General features: G+C 41.8%; 1 protein-coding gene across 1 annotated transcript; it reads right to left on the reverse strand.

Moving 5' to 3' along the window:
- Positions 1-7758: 7758 nt before the first annotated feature.
- Positions 7759-19352, reverse strand: ABHD10 (abhydrolase domain containing 10, depalmitoylase). The gene is made up of 5 exons (XM_060234525.1): positions 18724-19352; positions 15216-15399; positions 13390-13501; positions 11910-12047; positions 7759-9564 (listed from the first exon to the last, which is right to left on the reverse strand). The coding sequence occupies exons 1-5, from the start codon at positions 18827-18829 to the stop codon at positions 9223-9225; spliced, it is 882 nt and encodes a 293-aa protein (XP_060090508.1). The 5' UTR covers positions 18830-19352; the 3' UTR covers positions 7759-9222.
- Between the last annotated feature and the right edge of the window lie 766 nt (positions 19353-20118).

The raw sequence follows: 20118 nt of genomic DNA on the forward strand, positions 1-20118 counted from the left end.
CACCGCACCTCAAAAAGGATATTATAGCATTGGAAAAAGTCCAGAAAAGGGCAACTAGAATGATTAAAGGGTTGGAACACTTTCCCTATGAAGAAAAGTTAAAACATTTGGGGCTCTTTAGCTTGGAGAAACGTCGACTGCGGGGTGACATGATAGAGGTTTACAAGATTATGCATGGGATGGAGAAAGTAGAGATAGAAGTACTTTTCTCCCTTTCTCACAATACAAGAACTCGTGGGCGTTCAATGAAATTGCTGAGCAGTCGGGTTAAAACAGATAAAAGGAAGTACTTCTTCAACCAAAGGGTGACTAACATGTGGAATTCACTGCCACAGGAGGTGGTGGCAGCTACAAGCATAGCCAGCTTCAAGAGGGGGTTAGATAAAAATATGGAACAGAGGTCCATCAGTGGCTATTAGCCCACAGTGTGTGTGTGTGTGTGTGTGTGTGTGTATGCATGTATATGTGTGTATATATATATATATATATATATATATACGGTAATTTTTTTGGCCACTGTGTGACACAGTGTTGGACTGGATGGGCCACTGGCCTGATCCAACATGGCTTCTCTTATGTTCTAGATAATTCTTTTCTCTTTTTTTTCCATCATTGAAATGGAGGAAGTTGGAGGCAGGAAACATCCTGTCCCCTGGATTCTATTGCCGAAAGCAACTGCTTCATCATAAGTTTGCCTCTGGGTAATATTGAGAAAACCATAATAATTAAGTTTTATTAATTAAATTATTAAATTAAATTAGTTAAATTAAATTATTAAATTTAATTAATTAAATTAAATTATTAAAATTAAATTAATTAAATTATTAAATTTGATTAACATACACTCATATACATTGCTGTAAAGCATGCTGGTAACACAGGGCAGGGTTATCTGTGGATGACAGATAATGATTTCTGTAAGAAACGTATGTCTATGCCATCAAGTCACAACTGATTTACAGTGACCCCAGCAAGGGACTTTCAAGGCAAGTAAGAAACGGAGGTGGTTTGCTGTTGTTGTCCTCTTTGGCAGTCTCTCAACACCTGCATAGGTTCCAAGATTGAGCTACACCATATTGCTCCACATAAGACAAAGGTGGACAAACCTCTGCCTCTTCCCCCACCCCTAGCACTTCAGGGTCCACCAACTGAAGCCAACTGCAAAAACGCTTTTTTTTTCCAGGGGTGGGGAGGCAATTAGAACCATGAGCCATATGCTGGGGTATCTGCCTGTCAAGTACAAATTCACAGTTGAACTACAACATGTAACAAATTCTAACAATGCATCTGAACATGCTACACAAATACTAACTATAAGCAGCCAATTAATACTACAATTTTACAGCTGAGAAACACCAAGGGTTAAATAAAACTGATTACCAAAACTAACGTATTTGAGAAACAGATCAGTTATAAAATTTGAGGAGAGATAGGAGTGTGTATTATACATATGAAAGCAGAGGACAAATCTAGAATTTGAAGTAGTTAAAAATGTTGTATATAATTGTATCACAATTAAGAAATATAATGAGAAGTAGTTCTAAATGTTAAAGGCTGAGTATAACATGACCTCTGTGGCTGTTGCTAGGCAACCACATTATTGCCAACATTAAAACATTAGTTATGCCAGAATGCAAGAACCTTTTCAGGGCTGTTTCATCTTTGAAGGAGAACTCATCCAGGCCAGGCCCAGCAACAGCCTCTGGGATTCTCACTATTGTGACTGGATTTTATTTTCATCTGTGCTCAGCTGCCTAATGCTCCACACCTATTCTTGTCAAAAGCTGGAACTTCATCACCTCGCTACATATTTTGCCCTGAATATCCTTCTTCTGTGGGTGTGTACATCTGAGGTAAAATTTCACACCTATTACAAAATGGCATCTGGCACACAAAAACCTAAACTGCAGCCAAGTTGTTAGTCTTCAACACAGTGATCCTCAAACTGGGGGTTTCAATCCAGGAGAACAAATAGGACAGCTTACAATCTTCACCTTAGAGGAAAATAATGCAGATATGGTCTGCTTAGCACAACAACAAGAGGGCATAATCGCCACATTCACTGTTTAATCCCTATTTATTCCTTCAGAAAGGCTCAGACAGTTGAATAGGATCAGCCCTGGCTGTGTGAGAGAAGACATGCACCATAGCCTATCCTGCACCTTGCACATCACCTCCTGGATTCATAGCATTGGTAGATAAGGCCTAGCTAGGAGCCCAGGGCAGATCTCTGTTGAGGACTCTAGTCACTCTCTTAGCCTTTCAACCTACCTCAGAACCATAAAACAGTGCAGGATAAAATGGAGAGGGAAGAAACACTTATGCCATTCAGAACACTTACAGAGGGAGGATGAGATAAATATACAGTTGTTAGTCCTGGCCAAATGTTGGACGGAGGAAAAAACTAGTTCTAGATTATAGATTCTTGCAGGGAACCTGGCATAGTTACTCTAGAAATGCTTCCTGCAAGATATAGTAAACTTAGAAATGGGTCCCCAAAAAGTCTGAAAACCACTGAATTAATGTGCTTCCACTAAATGTTCACTGTACTCAGCTGTCTCCAGCAAACACTGAATAAGCCTGTTCTTTCTGTTCTCATATTCCTCTGCAACAGATATTAAGTGCTGCTTCTGCCCACAATAATTTTATTTAGTAATAGCTGCTGGATAGCCTGAGCTACCACTGATGTGTCTAGCCTCCTCTTAAAGCCACCTGAGCTGCTTGCTACTACTGCATTTATATGGCAGAGAATTTCCTTAGTTTAATTACACATCATACAAAGTACTTCTTTTTGGTCCTGAATCTTACCACCAGCAACTTCATTCTGTAACCCTATATTCTACGAAATATGGGGGGGGGGGGGGATCTACCTGCTTCCTCAAAGCCTCACATTATTTTAAAAGCATTTTTGAAACTGCTCCCCAGCACAGCTGGCCTTTTTCGCATGTAAAAAAGGCCACAAGCTGACTGCTTTCTAAAATAACCTTACTTGATGCTGTATAGTAGTCATTTTTCTAGACTGCTGAACTTTTACATTTTCGCATTTGGATAGTGCTAGAAAAGCTGCATACCAATCAATGCAATGGAACCTTTTTAATTAGTACAAGATGTTTATGATGGTTACAGAAGAAAAAAGATGTGAAGTGTTATCTTTTATTTATGCTCAAATTATAGCTATTTAAAAGTGTTTTTATTTCTTTTACAACTCAGGTCACTGTTACCTTTAAAACCATTTCTTTCACTGCCACATCTGGTACATTTGTTCAAGTGTCTCAGGTTCCATCTGAATGGTACAAATAAGTTAGGATGAACCAGGGGTCGTTTTGTAGAAAAATAGGTGGTGGAGCTCATTAGCATAACATTAGCATATGCTGCCCCGCCCCCCAGCCAAAAGCAACCTAATGCAAGAAAAGAGAGCCCCGGCTGAGCAAGGCCTCCTTGGGCTGGCTAGAGATGAGGGCTCTCCTAAGCCCCTCCCCCCCACAGTCAAAAGACCAGCAAGCCACCCCCTACCCAAAATCACATAAGTGGAGAAAGGGTGGTGCAGGCTTCTCCATGGGTTAATGAGGGCAGCTGGATGGCATGGCAAAGCTCCTGGTGGCTGGCTGGCTACCCCCTTTCCTAATCCAGGGATTGTTATGTAGCTGCACCTACTATTCCATGGACAAGGTAGGTGGGGAGGAGGAGGGGTGCCATCATAAAGGTTCAGAAGCTGAACTCCTGTGAGCCCTGCTGAATCTGAGGCCTGGGATGAAGAAATGAGAAAAAGCTAGCTTCAGCTCTCAAACTTCTTGGAGGTTTTTAAAAAGAGGCTAGATGGCCATCTGACAGCAATGAGGATCTTGTGAATTTAGGAGGAGACATTTGTGAGTTTCCTGCATTGTGCAGGGGGTTGAACTAGATGACTAGATTATTATGTTTAGGAGAATCATAGAGCTGGAGGTCCCTTCCAACTCTATGATTCTCCTAAACATAATAATTTAATAGTGATGGACATGAACCCTAACCAGCCCATCACAAACCAGTTCACAAACCTGAATCTTGAATGACCCAGTTCGTAAACCTTGGAACACAGGCCCCTGGGGTCCTAGAGGCTCCAAAATCACAGGGCATCGCCAGGTGACTTTCCTCTACCTACCCATCAAGTTTGATGAAGGTAGAACTTGGAGGTTCCAAGTTATGGAACCCTAAGCAAGGCAACCCCAGCAGATTCAGGTGCAGATTCAGGAATGTGTAGACCAGACCCTGTGTGAGGTAGCGACATCCAACTTGCAGCACAACTTCCCGGAATGCCTCCCCCCCTGCCCTACAAGTTATGTGGTTTAGATTTTGGAGGGGCGGGGTCCAAGTTACACCATCAAAGTTCCTTCAGGAAAGTGCTTTTGGAGAGATGTCAATTGTGGATTCAGGAGTGTATAAAATTGACCTTGTGCAAGCTAGAGGCATCAAACTCACCATGTACCTCCCCAGGATAACCCCTCATATACCCTACCAGTTAAACGTGGTTTGGACTGGGGGGGGGGGGTCTGAAGGACCCCCAAAGTGCCCCAGGAAAGTGCTTTTAGGGGAAATGTAAGGCACAGTTCCAAGAGTGCACAGAATGGAACCTGTGTGAGCAAGATTTCCCCACATGCCCAACAAGTTATGTCCCCAGAGGAGTGCTTTCTGAGAAATCTGGGGAGAACATGTCACCCAGTTGTCTCTGGACACACAGATGCCACTCCAAAAAGCAGTTTAGTGGCAGGGTCTTGGAAAGCAAGAGCTGGCAGGAAAGGTCACCCCAGTAAGTCTATGGACACACAAATGCCACCCCAACACCAAGCTGATCAGTGTTGGGGCTTTGGAAAGGGAGAGTTGGTGGGGAAGAAGCCTCTGGACACAAAGATGCCACCCCAAGTACAAGCAGGTTGAGAGAATGAAACAGAGAGCTAGCAGTCAAGTAAAGTCACCCCCAGTACTTCTGGACACACAGATCACCTCCCTCTCAAAGATTGGAGAAGGTTGAAATGGAGAACTGTTAGTAAAGGGAAGGCACTCCAGTACCTCTGGACACACAGATTACACAGCAAGTAGAACAAGATTTGGGGGGGGGGGACTGGCAGTAAAAGGAAAGCACCCCAGTAACTCTGGAACAAGTTCCCCAAGACAGGTTGGGTGCAGGAAGGCTAGCTAATGCACGCAGATCAGACCCCAAGAAAAAGCAGTTAAGTGGGGGGGGGGGGTCAGATGAAGAGCAGTAAAGTCAGTCAGTACTAAAGACAAACACAGATCACCCCAAAACAAAAAGCAGCCTAGTGTGTGGGGAGCAGATAAAATGGCAGAGAACTGAGTAGAAAAAAATCCCAAAGATTAATTCCCCCACTGCAACTCAGAAAAGGGGGGGGGGGGGTATAATGGAAAGGAAAGGGAAACTCCCAAGAAAGCTGACAGCAGCAAACTCCTGCTAAACCAAAATGCTTGCTTTGTGAAAGAGGAATTCAATCCTGATTTCTCCACCCTTTGCCCCAAACAAAAACTGAATTGTTCATAAATGATTTAGAGTTCGGAGTGAGCAGTGAAGTGGCCAAGTTTGCGGATGACACTAAATTGTTCAGGGTGGTGAGAACCAGAGAGGATTGTGAGGAACTCCAAAGGGATCTGTTGAGGCTGGGTGAGTGGGCGTCAACGTGGCAGATGCGGTTCAATGTGGCCAAGTGCAAAGTAATGCACATTGGGGCTAAGAATCCCAGCTACAAATACAAGTTGATGGGGTGCGAACTGACAGAGACTGATCAAGAGAGAGATCTTGGGGTCATGATAGATAACTCACTGAAAGTGTCAAGACAGTGTGCGTTTGCAATAAAAAAGGCCAATGCCATGCTGGGAATTATTAGGAAGGGAATTGAAAACAAATCAGCCAGTATCATAATGCCCCTGTATAAATCGATGGTGCGGTCTCATTTGGAGTACTGTGTGCAGTTCTGGTCGCCGCACCTCAAAAAGGATATTATAGCTTTAGAGAAGGTGCAGAGAAGGGCAACTAGAATGATTAAAGGGCTGGAGCACTTTCCCTATGAAGAAAGGTTGAAACGCTTGGGACTCTTTAGCTTGGAGAAACGTCGACTGCGGGGTGACATGATAGAGGTTTACAAGATAATGCATGGAATGGAGAAAGTAGAGAAAGAAGTACTTTTCTCCCTTTCTCACAATACAAGAACTCGTGGGCATTCGATGAAATTGCTGAGCAGACAGGTTAAGACAGATAAAAGGAAGTACTTCTTCACCCAAAGGGTGATTAACATGTGGAATTCACTGCCACAGGAGGTGGTGGCGGCCACAAGTATAGCCACCTTCAAGAGGGGTTTAGATAAAAATATGGAGCACAGGTCCATCAGTGGCTATTAGCCACAGTGTATGGAGCACAGGTCCATCAGTGGCTATTAGCCACAGTGTATGTGTGTATATAACATTTTTTGCCACTGTGTGACACAGAGTGTTGGACTTGATGGGCCGTTGGCCTGATCCAGCATGGCTTCTCTTATGTTCTTATGTTCTTATGTGACACAGAGGAACCCAGGGCAAAGCTTAGTCCCACCATTAACTAGCATTTTCATGTCAGACTTTGTGGGTGATTTCACTTTTTTCTTTTTGGTATTTTTGTGTGTGTGCATGTCAGCACTTGGAAGTCATATGGACCTCTGGTGACTAACCCCTACTGGGGCCTGGAGGATATTCAGGGTGGTGGCTTTATAAGCCTGCCCCTGACTCTCAGCTGGGTATTTCAAGGACGGTTTCCCATCTAAGCCACAGTCGACCCTGCTTAGCTTCCGAAATCCACCTTGCCTGGGCTATCCAGGTCAGGGCAGTAGATTTCACTTTTCAAGCCATGCCCAAAAGCTTGATTTGTTCAGTGAACATGTGGGCAACAAACCTTGAGCAAGCCTCAAACTGGGCAAAGTTTGGTTCAGATTTTTGCTTGTCATTCAGTTTGTGCCCATCCTCATAATTTAGTTCAAGGAGCCCCATTTCATTGCTTCATGAAGAGACATTAAAATTTTAAGAATAAATAGACACAATGTAATCAGGCCTCAGATTCAGCAGGAGCTCACAGAAACGCAGCTCCTTAACCTTTCTGACAGTTCCACCTCCTCCTTCCCACCTTGTCCATTGACTAGTAGGTGCAGCTGCATAACAATCCCTGGATGAGTTCCACCACTTATTTTTCTACAAAACGACCCCTGAATGTGATAATCTAGAAGACAGCATCAGCAAAACAAAGGGTACTGAGGAACAAGAAACAGGTTTCTTCCAACACATACCTTGGCTGTACAACAGAAAAGCAAGTCAAGTATTCATGTTGTAGTCTATTACTGTACAGGAAACAAAACCACAAATTCTGTTAATAACACTGGGACCATATTAACACAAGTATTTATCAAGGTATTTTTGTAACATAAATATGAATTCTAGCTTGAGGAATGTAACAGTCTGCTTTCATCAGAAGCAGCATATATCTGTGCTTGCACTGTACTTTAGGTTTATGCACCAATCATTTAGGCTTGAATAAAAGGGCAGGGCCATGTTTCTTAAGATGCTGAACTACATTTGCTACTTCACAATTATAGGCAAACTTATTAAATAGTAAAGGCCGAGAATCCATAAGGCATTTTACTAGACCCCAGGTGCTGAAGAGTCTCTGTGGGAACAACATTTACTGAGACCATGACTTTTCTGCACTCACAGGTGATTGAGTTAACCACAATAAAAACACCCTCAAGCTGCACAGTAACAAGACCTGTAATTCTGAAATTTTATACAAACAATCTTGCATTTCACATGGTGATAAGAATAATTTGTTCTCTGAAGAAATTCATATATCCAGGAAAGAAAACAGTACTCCTCCAAAAGAGGCTTTAGGACAGTATAGCATAACTACACAACTCTGAATCTTTAGTTTCATTATCTACCAATATCATTCTTACAGCATAATTAGCTATAGGATTTGGTTTTAAGCTTATAGCACAATGTAGACTAGCAACATATTCCTTAACATTTTTGGTTAAAACATCCCATTCTATACAGGCATTAGTGTTTTTCTCCTCACCCAAATAAGCCTACATCCTAAGAAAATGTGGAAAAATCAAACAGCCGTAGAACACAATATTGTCACTGTTTCTTCAAGACTGAATGCAGAAAAATATGTTCTAGTAACCATTGTAAACATTAAGTAGTGACACTTAACTGACCAGCAATTCCAGAAGACATTTCCCCCTAAATCATGCTTGTCCACTGGAAAACACAGGGGACTCACATTGTACAAATAAAATATTTACAATCACAAGATGGCTGAACTGAACAGACTTACAGAACTTTTAAGACTTCTCTGGAAAACAAGCAGCAAATGTTTATTAAAAATAGCAATATGATGGAATTATCACCTGTAGGCAAGCAAAACATGTTCATGATTTGGTTGTACCCTCTGCTTAACTTCCTTTATACCTAGCCATTTAAACATTACTTAGAAATAACTCACTGAATGGACCTGATTCCATGTAATGTGGTTAGGGCTTAGGTAAGCAAATGTCTGGTTATATATATTCCTTTTTTAGTGCATAGATGCATATTAGGCAACTGGCTTGCATTTGATTTTACTGTGATGACAGGATGAGTTAGAAAATTACAAGGAACTGCTCCAGAAACCTCTCTTTTGTAAGCAGCACAGGAGTAATTCAAATTAATTTTAAATATGAAAAATGTTTTTTTTTTTTCATTTGTTTCTACTACCCCTCAACACTAAGCTGTGTTTGTATGAATCAAAAATAGTGTGCAAGTATTCCAGGCAAGTTTCTTCTGAGTTTGAATAGATAAGTTGCATTTTACAGCTCAAGTGGAAGAACATTAGAATGCATATTTATTTTAAGGTGTCAAAAGGATGAAAAAAGTCACAACGTAGTATAAGAAGGTTTAAATTGTTGGCACAAATATATCCAGGTACAAAAGCGTAGGAAATAGGAATTGCAAAAAGGTGATTTGGTTGTGGTAGAAAGGATTCCGACAGCAGCATTTTCTTCACATTTTCTGTCATTTGTGCAAATGCCATATTAAAATACAGATTTACCAAAGAAACAGGGATGAAGTAACAACCCTAACGTTCAAGGACCTTCCAGATGACAGTTTGACAATCCCTCAAACTGAGCTGCAGAACCAAGTGCAAACCTCTTCTGCTATTGCTTGTATTGCAATTCATGCTAGTGTGGTCAGCTTGTCAATCAAATCTTCAACAGTGTACACAATAAGTTTGATATCATCTTGTTCTTTCATTCGATGTTGCCCAGCTTTGCGGAGAATAATATCCACATCTGTGCTGACCACACATTCAGCAATTTTCAAGGAAATTTGCCATGGAACATCTTCATCTTTTATACCATGGAGAAGTCGCACAGGACACTTTATGGGAAGAGGAGTACCCAACACACAGTGATTTTCTGCCTCCTTAATGACTTCATATGGTACAGTGTAAAAGCCTTGTTCATTGTGCTTGGTTGGCAACTTCCATTCACCTTTTTCTTCTATTTCTTTCTTCACCTATGAAATTAAACATATGCAACAGACTCCATTAAAGAGACTAAAAACAATTTTAATTCAACTCAGCCCAAGGCAAAATCCACACACATCTGCACATCACTGTGATGCCCTTGTGGACTAACTTGCATCACTCTAATATGCCATGAGGAGGAGCTAACAACTGAATTAAGCCACATATTTCAGTTTAAGGCAAGAGCCCTGTGGCGCAGAGTGTTAAAGCTGCAGTACTGCAGTCATAAGCCAGTTTGGTGTAGTGGTTAAGTGTGCAGACTCTTATCTGGAAGAACTGGGTTTGATTCCCCACTCCTCCACTTGCACCTGCTGGCATGGCCTTGGGTCAGCCATAGCTCTGGCAGAGGTTGTCCTTGAAAGGGCAGCTGCTGTGAGAGCCCTCTCCAGCCCCACCCACCTCACAGAGTGTCTGTTGTGAGGGAAGAAGGTAAAGGAGATTGTGAGCTGCTCTGAGACTCTTCGGAGTGGAGGGCGGGATATAAATCCAATATCATCTTTTTCTGCTCATGACCTGGGTTCGAACCCCGGTGATAGCTGGGTTTTCAGGTAGCCAGCTCGAGGTTGACTCAACCTTCCATCCTTCCGAGGTCAGTAAAATGAGTACCCAGCTTGCTGGGGGGAAAGTGTATATGACTGGGGAAAGCAATGCAAACCAACCCGTAAAAAGTCTGCCATAAAAACGTTGTGAAAGCAATGTCACCCCAGAATCAAAAACGACTGGTGCTTGCACAGGAGACCTTTCCTTTCCTTCAGTTTAAGGCAAATTCCATTCCAACCCAGCAATAAAAGCCCTTCATTAACCTCAAGTATGGATACCAGATGTAGAGCATGAAGCAAAACCTATGGGTTTAAAATTAGCACTGTGAATAGAGAGATTAAATTTAAACAATATAACCTGTATCTGCCCTGCAGTAGAGGCAAACACACGTCCAGCATTTTGACAGCTGTTACAGGCACAAGCTGGTGCAGACAGTGGATATGAATAAAAGTCTGAATTATGTACCTGCTATGCACTTTCTAGGAAGTGTTAGGCAAGTCATTCTGTATTTAGACATCACAAACAAATTCCAGTTCATTCATTACAAACTTCCCCTTCTCATTTGAAACTAAGATCAAAAGCTTGATTTAGAAACCACAGCTTAATTCGGGTTTACTAACCCCAATCATGAGCGCAAATTAAGAAACCTCAAGTTGTTGAAGTACCCAAATGTGGACATCATGATAAAATATATTTAGACTGAATCCTCCTTTGATTTGGAAGTCTTCAACCTGGGCTCTGCACAAGGGGCAGGGGTAGGATATGCAAGCTTATAGTAAACAAACCACTGGTTGTTTGTGTTGTCTGAATGCAGCTGTCATACCTTTTCATCAACTTCAGTTCCTCATCCAAAACAATCTAATCTATGTCAACAGTTACCTGGAACCGCCTATGCTGCTTTGTAACTTATGATGATTAGTAAAGAGACTTTCCTGCCTTCAAATAAACCTAGAACTGGTGGATGGAGAAAGACCCTGACTTCACTAGTTTTCATCAACTGAATTTATACAACATTCATCAATTGAACTTATTAAACAGAATATATTTAATTCACGGAAACAAAATGATACAACACACATGCAGTTCTATACACACAATGCTGGTTTTGCATAATATTCTTCAAAACTATATATAAAAACCATATGCATTAGTTCTTAACATCTTCAGGAGAGAAAAAAATAAACATTCAGAACACAGGGAAGAACAACAAAAAAAATCCTGCTGACTCCTTTTATTTAGACCATATTTTATTTTGCTATTACAAGGGATGTCTACTATTCATTTGTAAGAAGAAGAGAAGAGACTGAATTTATACCCAGGCCTTCACTACCCAAAGGAGTCCCAGAGTGACTTACAATCTCTTTTCTCTTCTCCCCACAATAGACGCTCTGTGAAGTAGATGGAGCTGAGAGAGGTCTGGCGGAAACTGCTCCTGAGAGAACAGCTCTGAGAAAACTTGTGACTGACTCAAGGTCACATCAGCAGCTGCATGTGGAGGAATGGGGAATCAAACCATTGTTTTTAACCACTACACCAAACTGGCAAAATACAGTCTACATTGGGAAAAACAGCATTGTAGCATGGAAGACCTCTTGCACAGAGGCACAACATTTGCTTTGTATGTACAAAATCCCAAATTCAATCCTTGACATCATCAGTTAAAAGGATCAGGTAGCAGATGATGTAGCACTCCTTTGTCCAACTGACATACTTTTTATGGCACTACAGCTTCACAAAATAACCCAGACAAATTTCAAAGGCAGAACTGACTAGAAAAGCCAGTGTCTTTACTTACTTCTACAGGAAGTTGTTGAAAAGTTGCTACAAGATGGTCTGCAGCTGCAGCTATTCCAACCAGAGCAACCACCTTTTCTGGACGGGCAATTGCTGCATGAAGCATCAGCCATCCACCCAAACTGGAACCAGCTATAATCTTAAACAAACCAACAAGCATTAGTGTTTTTTGTTCTACAGAAAGACAATGTGTAATACAAGACAATTTACTATGTGATGTGTAGTTAGTTCATCATAAGCACTGGAGATTAAGCAGTGTGAGGACTGACTGAGAATGCGAGTGCAAATTAGTTTTGCAAATAGTTTTAGTCAGTCTTTAGCCTCAAGTCAATCCCAGAGGGTGTTTGCCGCCTTTAAATAGTATTTTGAGCTAACACAGTTACCACACAGTTTATATTCTTGAATTTATTGCTACTATATAGACTTCTACTCATATTATTCCTCTCCTGCTTCTTAGCTATGATCTTAAGGTAGCCAATTTTACACTGTTGCCCACTGAACAATTACACACTAAATAATCATACCACTCTCTGATTCCTGCTAAATGTTCTTCAGGTCAGTAGAAATTTTGCTTCTTCAGAGTTGTGTCCACAGTTCTAGGGTTGTAGTAAAATTGAAACTGTTCTGGAGGATACTTTTACAAAGCAACAAGGGCTGTGCTTTATGGCATTGTTTATTGTATGCATTTCTTATTTATACTGTATTATTTTCAAATTTCTGTAATCCAGTTTTTGTATTTCTTGCAGCATAGTTTATACTATTCCTGCTTCATTACTAAATTTTGCAATCTAAGGTACACTATAAAGCAGGGATGTCAAACATGCGGCCCGGTCACTGAATCAAGTCCCCAGAGGTCTTCTATCAGCTCCCCAAACAACTGGCTGTTGTCTGCTTCCTTCTCCCTCTCTCTTGCTTCCTTCTGCATCACAGCTTGCTTTGCCAGGCTTGCTCAATTGCACAGGAGCTACAGAGCAAGCTCTCTATTTTCTCCATTGGCTGAGGCTCCTCCCTTGGGGAGGAAGGGGGGGGGAGAGCTTGCTTTGCCAGGCTCTCACAGTTGCACAACAAAGCCACTGAGTCAAGCCTCTCTTCCTTCTCTTGACTGAGGCTCCTCCCACTCCTGGTCCCCTGGGGATGGAAGGAAAGAGCCAGAGCTTCCTTTGTCTGGTTCCCTAGATCACACGGGATAGATAAAATGAAAGCACCTTTAAGACCAATGAGTGCTAATGTTTTAAGCATGCTTATAAGTTTTTTAAAAATTGTTGTCTGTGTCCTTTATAAAATGTATATCTCTGCTACCTGCCATTACATTTTATGACACACATGGACCAGTCCGAGAAGGTCTCATTTATGTCAGATTTAGCCCTCATAACAAATGAGTTTGACACCCCTGCTATAAAGTATATAAATATCCAACCATTTTGATTCACAATAAAGTATTGTGAAAACTGTATGCTGGGTTTAAAAATAATCTTCACAACCTGTGGTCCATCTGTGAGTTCATCCAGTACTGAAAGAACATCCTTCCGCCACTTCCCCACTGTAGATTCTTTGACATTGCCTTCTGAACTTCCACAACCAGTGTAATCAAACCTGTGAAGTCAAGTCAAAACATTAGTCTGTGTGAATATATAGATTTATTCACATTGCAACGATCCCCAAACAAAATTAACAACTAAAAAACCCGGCAATATAACAGGACCTTATAGTTGGTAGGTAAAAGATGATAGAGGCAGCACATCTTTTTTCTATGCCCTACTTTCAGTGCAATCAGCAACTCTTGCAACAGCATACCAATTTAGTACAACAAATACAAAGTGAATAAAAGCAGACTGCATACTCCTGTGTTTTATGTGGGAGAGGGGAAAAAAACCAAGCAACCTTAATCTATGCACAGCCCATTTCTGCATGGAAAGCCAATGATATCTGAGATGAGGAAGGTACACTAGCTTGATGGGAAGCGGAAGTAAGATGTAGGCCCTCTTTTATACCTCACAAAAGCTAGACTTCTTCAAGGGATCCATCTACCTGGGAAATTAAACATTGTTTTTAATGTCATAGCTACAGGAAGGCACACAGGAACAAAGCCCAAACCATAATGTCTTTTTGAATAGTAGCGATGCTGCTGTGGTACTCAGCTGCTTTTTCCTTTAGCCTCTGACCAAAAGCAGCTGTCTGGGCTTCAGATAGACCATACGGCTGGCCAAGTGGGTGCCTGATGATAACTGAGGAATGAGGCAGTTTTTGCCAACTCCCAGTACAGGCATGAATGGAGAAAAAAAGTAGGGCCAGGCTCCAAACTAGTCTACAACCTACCAAAATTGCCTTGTTCTACAACAGGCTTTGTTCAGCAGCACAAGGGTGCATATGCTCTGAGTTCTGTGTGCTGTCAGGAGCTGCACAATTAAAAGCAAACTTTCTTTTCTTCTCTCACCTAAAAACCTCTTATTTCTCTCATGTTCTCCTCTCCTAATTGAGCAGTCTCTCTAGGTATATACAGAAAAAGGAACCCCAATGGAATACCATATTTACTCAATAAGAAGATGACCCTGAATGTTAAGATGACCATCCCTAAAAATGCCATGCCAAAAAAAAAAGCTATGCAAAATTTTATTATTGGACATAACTGTAATCTGTATGTAAATTTACGACAGCCTAAATACTATACCTTCTATTGGTTCCTATGTACCAGGGATAGTCACTATTTTTGCTGTGTAGGAGGCATCTTATAATTCTTTAATACAAATTGTCATTTTTCAGCATTTAGCACTTTCTTCAGAATCTGTTAGAGGTTCATGTCTCATTTTTAGTCCCCATTTACTGAAAATGTATGTGCACGATTGTTAAATCATCATACATTCATGGCCTGTCATTTCATTTTGGGTGCTGAGGTATTCTGAACTGCTGATGACATATGTATGTTTAACGAATAGAATCAACACTCTCTTGGTTTTGGAGTCAGCACAATCTAACACTGAATAAATGAATCAAGTACACTTTTCAGCAAATAATGGAGGGCAGAGTATGGAGGGTGATCCTTCATACACAACACAGAAGTGTCACAAGTGTCTCCTTACTGTCATCCATGATGTATTGGGGTGTATTTCATTTCAAAACAGCCCAAGAGAATCAACCAATTTTGTGTTTTTGAGACTCTGGGAGGTGGCTTCCCATTTGGATCAGATTTATCTAGCCTTGTTCGCTGCCATATGTAGTACTGAGTATTACCAGATCTGACCAATTACGACGAAGAACCACTTGTTTACAATAGTAACTTCACAGGCTCTATTAGACTTGCAAGACATACCTTACAAAAGCATGACCAATAGACTTGCAGAAGTCTTCGAGTGCAAGTGCCTTCTGACCATTCATACTCGAATAAAGACCCGAGAGGAAGACAACTCCAGGATTCTTGCCTTTCAGCTTATGATAAGCCAGTTTAGGACGATCAGGGCGGCTAAGGAAACTCACTGTTGATTTCTGTCTGCAACCTAAAACAGAAAACATATCCTTTGGAAAAGCTAGCATTGAATACCCCAATTATTTGCCTCAGTTCCACAAAAATACTTGGATTTATTAGCCCTGGGTAATAAGTTAATTTGACAAGGTCTGATGATGGAAGTACATTTGCTTAGTCCCTTTTCCAAATTATAGAGAAACTACTACTGGGAAAAGATATTTTACTCCTTTTTAAAATTGTTCTTTTATACCCCAGTGATGTCCCCAAAATGGCTTACAACATTGTGCTCTCCACCATTTTATCCTAGCAACCCTGAGACGTAGGTTAGACTCAGAGTGTGTGCCTGGCCCAAGCTCATTCAGCAACCTTCCATAGCAGAGAGGGGATCTGAACCTGGGATTTCCAATATGGCCATTACTCTATCCGGTCCCACATCTCCAGGGAATAAACTTACCTGGAGAATGTTTGTTTTATTTGACCCTTTCTGTGGTTTTCTTTCTGTAATAAACCCTGTATATACATGGAACTGAAATAACAGACTTGTGAAATCATAAAGACTGACAAATGTATTGTAGTCCCACTTTGTCAGATATGAATGCTTATGCCAAATACTTTTGTTATTCCTAAAGGGGTCACAAGGCTCTGCTGTTTTGGCTACAATGTGTATTGCTGCTACTCCTCCAGAATATGTAAAGGGGGAGGCAGGGGAAAGCCAAAATCCAATCCTACATATTTTTCAAAATGCAGTTTGAAAATGTCAGTAGACTGAGGTCCCCAACTTTGAGCCCATGAGCACATTTAGTATTTTGAGAAGGGGTCAAGAGAGTCACCCCAAAATGCCTGCCAAAGGAGGTGGAGCTAAAAGGAGTATCCCCTCTCACACCTCCTGAAGGAAAGCCTGAAGGGGGAATAACATTACACAGTGAGAAAAAAAATGCAGGTACTTACTTGTCCTCAGGAAAAACCTTTATCTAAGGAAGAGGAGTTAATAGCATACTCTGTCTTACAATCGTAGAATCATAGAGTTGAAAGGGACATCCAGGGACATCTAGTCACAAATACACCCCCCCCCACATACACACATCTTCAGTGCCCCCCCTGCTCCATGCCCAGAAGATGGCAAAAAGCTAGCTTGAAGAAAAACTGTTGTCTGACCCCAAAGTTGCAAACAGCATTTCCCTGGGCCTGTAAGAAAGGCCATGAGAACTAAGCACTAATGCAACTCTTCCTGCCCTCCTTTTCAAGATCTGCCTAATTCACAGCATAAACATTGCTGTCAGATGGCCATCTAGCCTCTGTTTAAAGACCTCTAAATAAGGAGAGCCCACCATTTCCCAAGAAGTCTGTTCCATTGAGGAACCTGTTCACTTTCTGAAAAGCTCAGCAGGTGTCAAAGGAAGTACTTTGGGTGCCATGGTACCTATGAGCACCATGCTGGGAAACCCTGCAGCAGCTATAGCCAGAAAATCTGAAAGAGGGGGATGGAATGGTGATAAGCCCAAATAAACTTAGCCATGCCAATATTTACAGATCCCTATCAATTTTTGTAAAGCAGCCTTGCAAATAAAGCCACAAAAGTTACTACCTGCAGAATTTTCTTTTGTTAAGCCACCTACCCATGCATGTTTATTCTGAAACTTAATTATATTTCACTAGAAGACTGTTAAAACCCAACGTTCAATTGCCCAGCATTTTAGAATGTTTTAAAAATTTCCCAGATCAAAGGAAAAACAAGAGAGTTCAGGTCATAACTCTTTGACGTAAGCATGAAGATCACTGCGAGATTGTGTAAACCAGGGGTGGCCAATGGTAGCTCTCCAGATGTTTTTTGCCTACAACTCCCATCAGCCCCAGCCATTGGTCATGCTGGCTGGGGCTGATGGGAGTTGTAGGCAAAAAAAACATCTGGAGAGCTACCGTTGGCCACCCCTGGTGTAAACTATTGCCACACAGCTGACTGTACCATTTAATCTAACAAATGCCACTCTAGCTGAGAACATGAATGTATAAATATAAATTTGTATATCCTTCAAAGAATCAAACACCACAGGAGAAAGGTCTACAGTTTTTTTATTTAGTTTTGAACTGACCCTAAAGCAAAATAAATAAGATGAAACATGCTCAGCCTAGAGACTCAGACAGCAAAGGCTGCATTTCCCACAAGTTGCAAACTGATGAATGTTATTTCTTACCAAACCAATTTTAGTTCATAATTAATCACAAAAGATAAAAAGACTGCCCTACAAATGGTGCCATTCTGGGCACTTGAAGCTATAACACAAATACTAGTTTTATACTTTTTAATACAGTTGTGATAAAGAACAGTAAAGTGTTACCAAGTCAAAACTGACTTATGGCGACCCTGCAGCATTTTCAAGGTAAGAGATGTTCAGAGGTGATTTGCCATTGCCTATCTGTGCAAAAACTCTGGTATTCCCTGGTCACCCATCCAAATACTAATTGGGGCTGACCCTTCTTAGTTTCTGAGACCTGATGTCAGCAGGCTAAACTTGCAGGGAAATTAACCTTTGTTCCAACGTATTTCAGCTCTGGAACAATATTAGATGGAAAGCCTGTATAGTCACTGGGCTAACCTGTGAGCCAATGAAGAATCTGCATTTATATGCCTATCATGATGTTGCTTGCTCACACAATCAGTTCTATGCACCCAAATGGTCACACTGGGCTGCCAACTGCTGGGTTTCTTTCTGCTCAATGGAGCATCACATTTAGAGCTTTGGCACAGACAACATTTACTGTGAAGAAAAATATACAGTAGATTTTGGGGGGCAGGAAGGGAAGAGGGCAGGGGGGCAGGAAGGAATAGTATGATCTCATCCAGTTTTTCCTCCATGTAAATCAGAATATGTGACTGAGCCCCAAGCAAAGGACAATTATTTTACATGACCATCCTCGATTCCTATGCATACTTAGACTATAATAAAAATAAATAAATGCTAAGGAGCTTAATATAATTTGTTCCCCAAGCAAGTGTACGAAGGCTGTAATTGCAGCTGTTGATAAGGAAACTAAACTCAATTATTTTGTTCCATAAATATCAATAAGCGACATTGACACAGGGTTCCTCCTACAGAATGGGCAGGTTTTTTTAAAGCACTTAACTGCAGCTGGGCCACTTTATAAGAAACATCCCCAGGCCTCATAAAACGCAGTGAATTATTAAGCAAAAAACCCCAACCTTTAATTCCACATCCTGTTAACTTTTGTGCTACAATTTCTTTAAAAAGCGGCTTCTTTTACAGCTTTGTCTTAGAGCAGCTGCGATCGGCCCCAGGAGGATGACTCGGACGCGACAACGACCGTCCCGGACACGGCTCACGTCGCCCGTACCTACCTAACAAATGAGGGAAATCTACTGCCGGGCCACGAGTAAGCGCCCCCCGCCTCAGCATCCTCACGGCTCCCGCCACCGCCATGACTGCCCCGGATGGGCGTGGCATTCAGCTCCACAACCACACAGCAGCACACCCCAACTTTCGTTAGCTCCGCAAGGAAGGGCGCATGCGTATTGTGAAAGGAAGAAGCGGCGATAGCAGATGCGCATGCGCGAAAGTTCTCCGCTCTAATCATAGAGATTTGTTGTTCAGTCCCACAGTCGAGTCCGACTCTTTGCGACCCCGTGGACAAAGTTGTTCCAGGCCCTCCTGTCTTCCACCATCCTCCGAACTCTGCTCAAATTCGTGTTTGTTACATCAGTAACGCTGTCGAGCCACCTCATCTTTTGCCGCCCCCTTCTTCTTTTGCTTCTGTCTTTCCCAGCTTCAGGATCTTCTTATCATAGAGATAAGAAGGCTCATCTCGCTGGTTATTAGCTCGGTCGAATGTTTCGAGTTCGCAAACCAGCTGAACGGTGCCCAGTCTGAATTTCCACCATTGTTACGTGAGCATAACGTGGCTTAATATGTATTTCCGACAGATATATCAATACCTAGAGTGGAGCAATGCCTCTCTCTGTGTTGTGTCAATTTGAGTTCTCGTTTTGGGAGGATTAGCGTTGGATTTTGATCCGGAAGTCGTAATAAAGGCTGTGAAGCCATGTGAGGTTAGCCTTTAAAAAGAACTCTATGCCGCCGAAGGACATAGATAATATTTTCACTGGACTGAAAGTTGGCTGGTTACAGAGTTTCCTAGTAATGCTTGATCTGTAGAAGACGTGATGGCCAATGGTTCATAGAGCGTATAGACCTCGCAGAAAAAAAAAAATCTGTTGTAGCAAAGACAGGAATTCTTCCTTTGAAAATCAGTTTTGTTGTTTGTATGTGCGTTTATCTATTTCAAAGTACCGCAAAGGCTTCTTGCTTGGTGTAGAGAAGAAGCTGACCAATATTACAAGAGAGTGTTTTGATTGACACCATAAAACACACAAAGGACACAGAGGTGCTTTCTTTGTATCTCTCTTGTGGGATCAAGGAAACTGAGCAAAGAGAGCTCTGGCTCTTTCCCTTCCTCCTGAAGGGGAGGAGCCTCAGCCAATAGAAGGAAGAGAGGCTTGGCTCAGTAGCTATGCTGTGCGATTGAGAGCCTAGCAAAACAAGCTCTCTCCCCCTTCCTCCCCAAGGGAGGACCCTCGGCAAATGGAGAAAATATGGGCTTTGCTCTGTAGCTTCCGTGCGATTGAGAAAGCCTGGCAAAGCAAGCTGTGATGCAGAAGGAAGCAGACTTGCTTGATGGCCTGATAAGAGCCCTCCAGGGGCCTGATTCAGCCCCCCGGGCTGCATGTTTGAGACCC

The sequence above is a fragment of the Heteronotia binoei genome, chromosome 3 (genome assembly GCF_032191835.1).
Source record: "Heteronotia binoei isolate CCM8104 ecotype False Entrance Well chromosome 3, APGP_CSIRO_Hbin_v1, whole genome shotgun sequence".
NCBI classification, from domain to species: domain Eukaryota; kingdom Metazoa; phylum Chordata; class Lepidosauria; order Squamata; family Gekkonidae; genus Heteronotia; species Heteronotia binoei.

Coding starts and splice junctions, on each gene's coding strand:
- ABHD10 (XM_060234525.1), bottom strand. CDS start 18,829: ATGCCACGCCCATCCGGGGCAGTCATGGCGGTGGCGGGAGCCGTGAGG. Junction 13,502..15,215: donor ATTGGTCATGCTTTTGTAAG/GTATGTCTTGCA, acceptor TTGACTTCACAG/GTTTGATTACACTGGTTGTG. Junction 12,048..13,389: donor AACTCACAGATGGACCACAG/GTTGTGAAGATT, acceptor GGTTTGTTTAAG/ATTATAGCTGGTTCCAGTTT.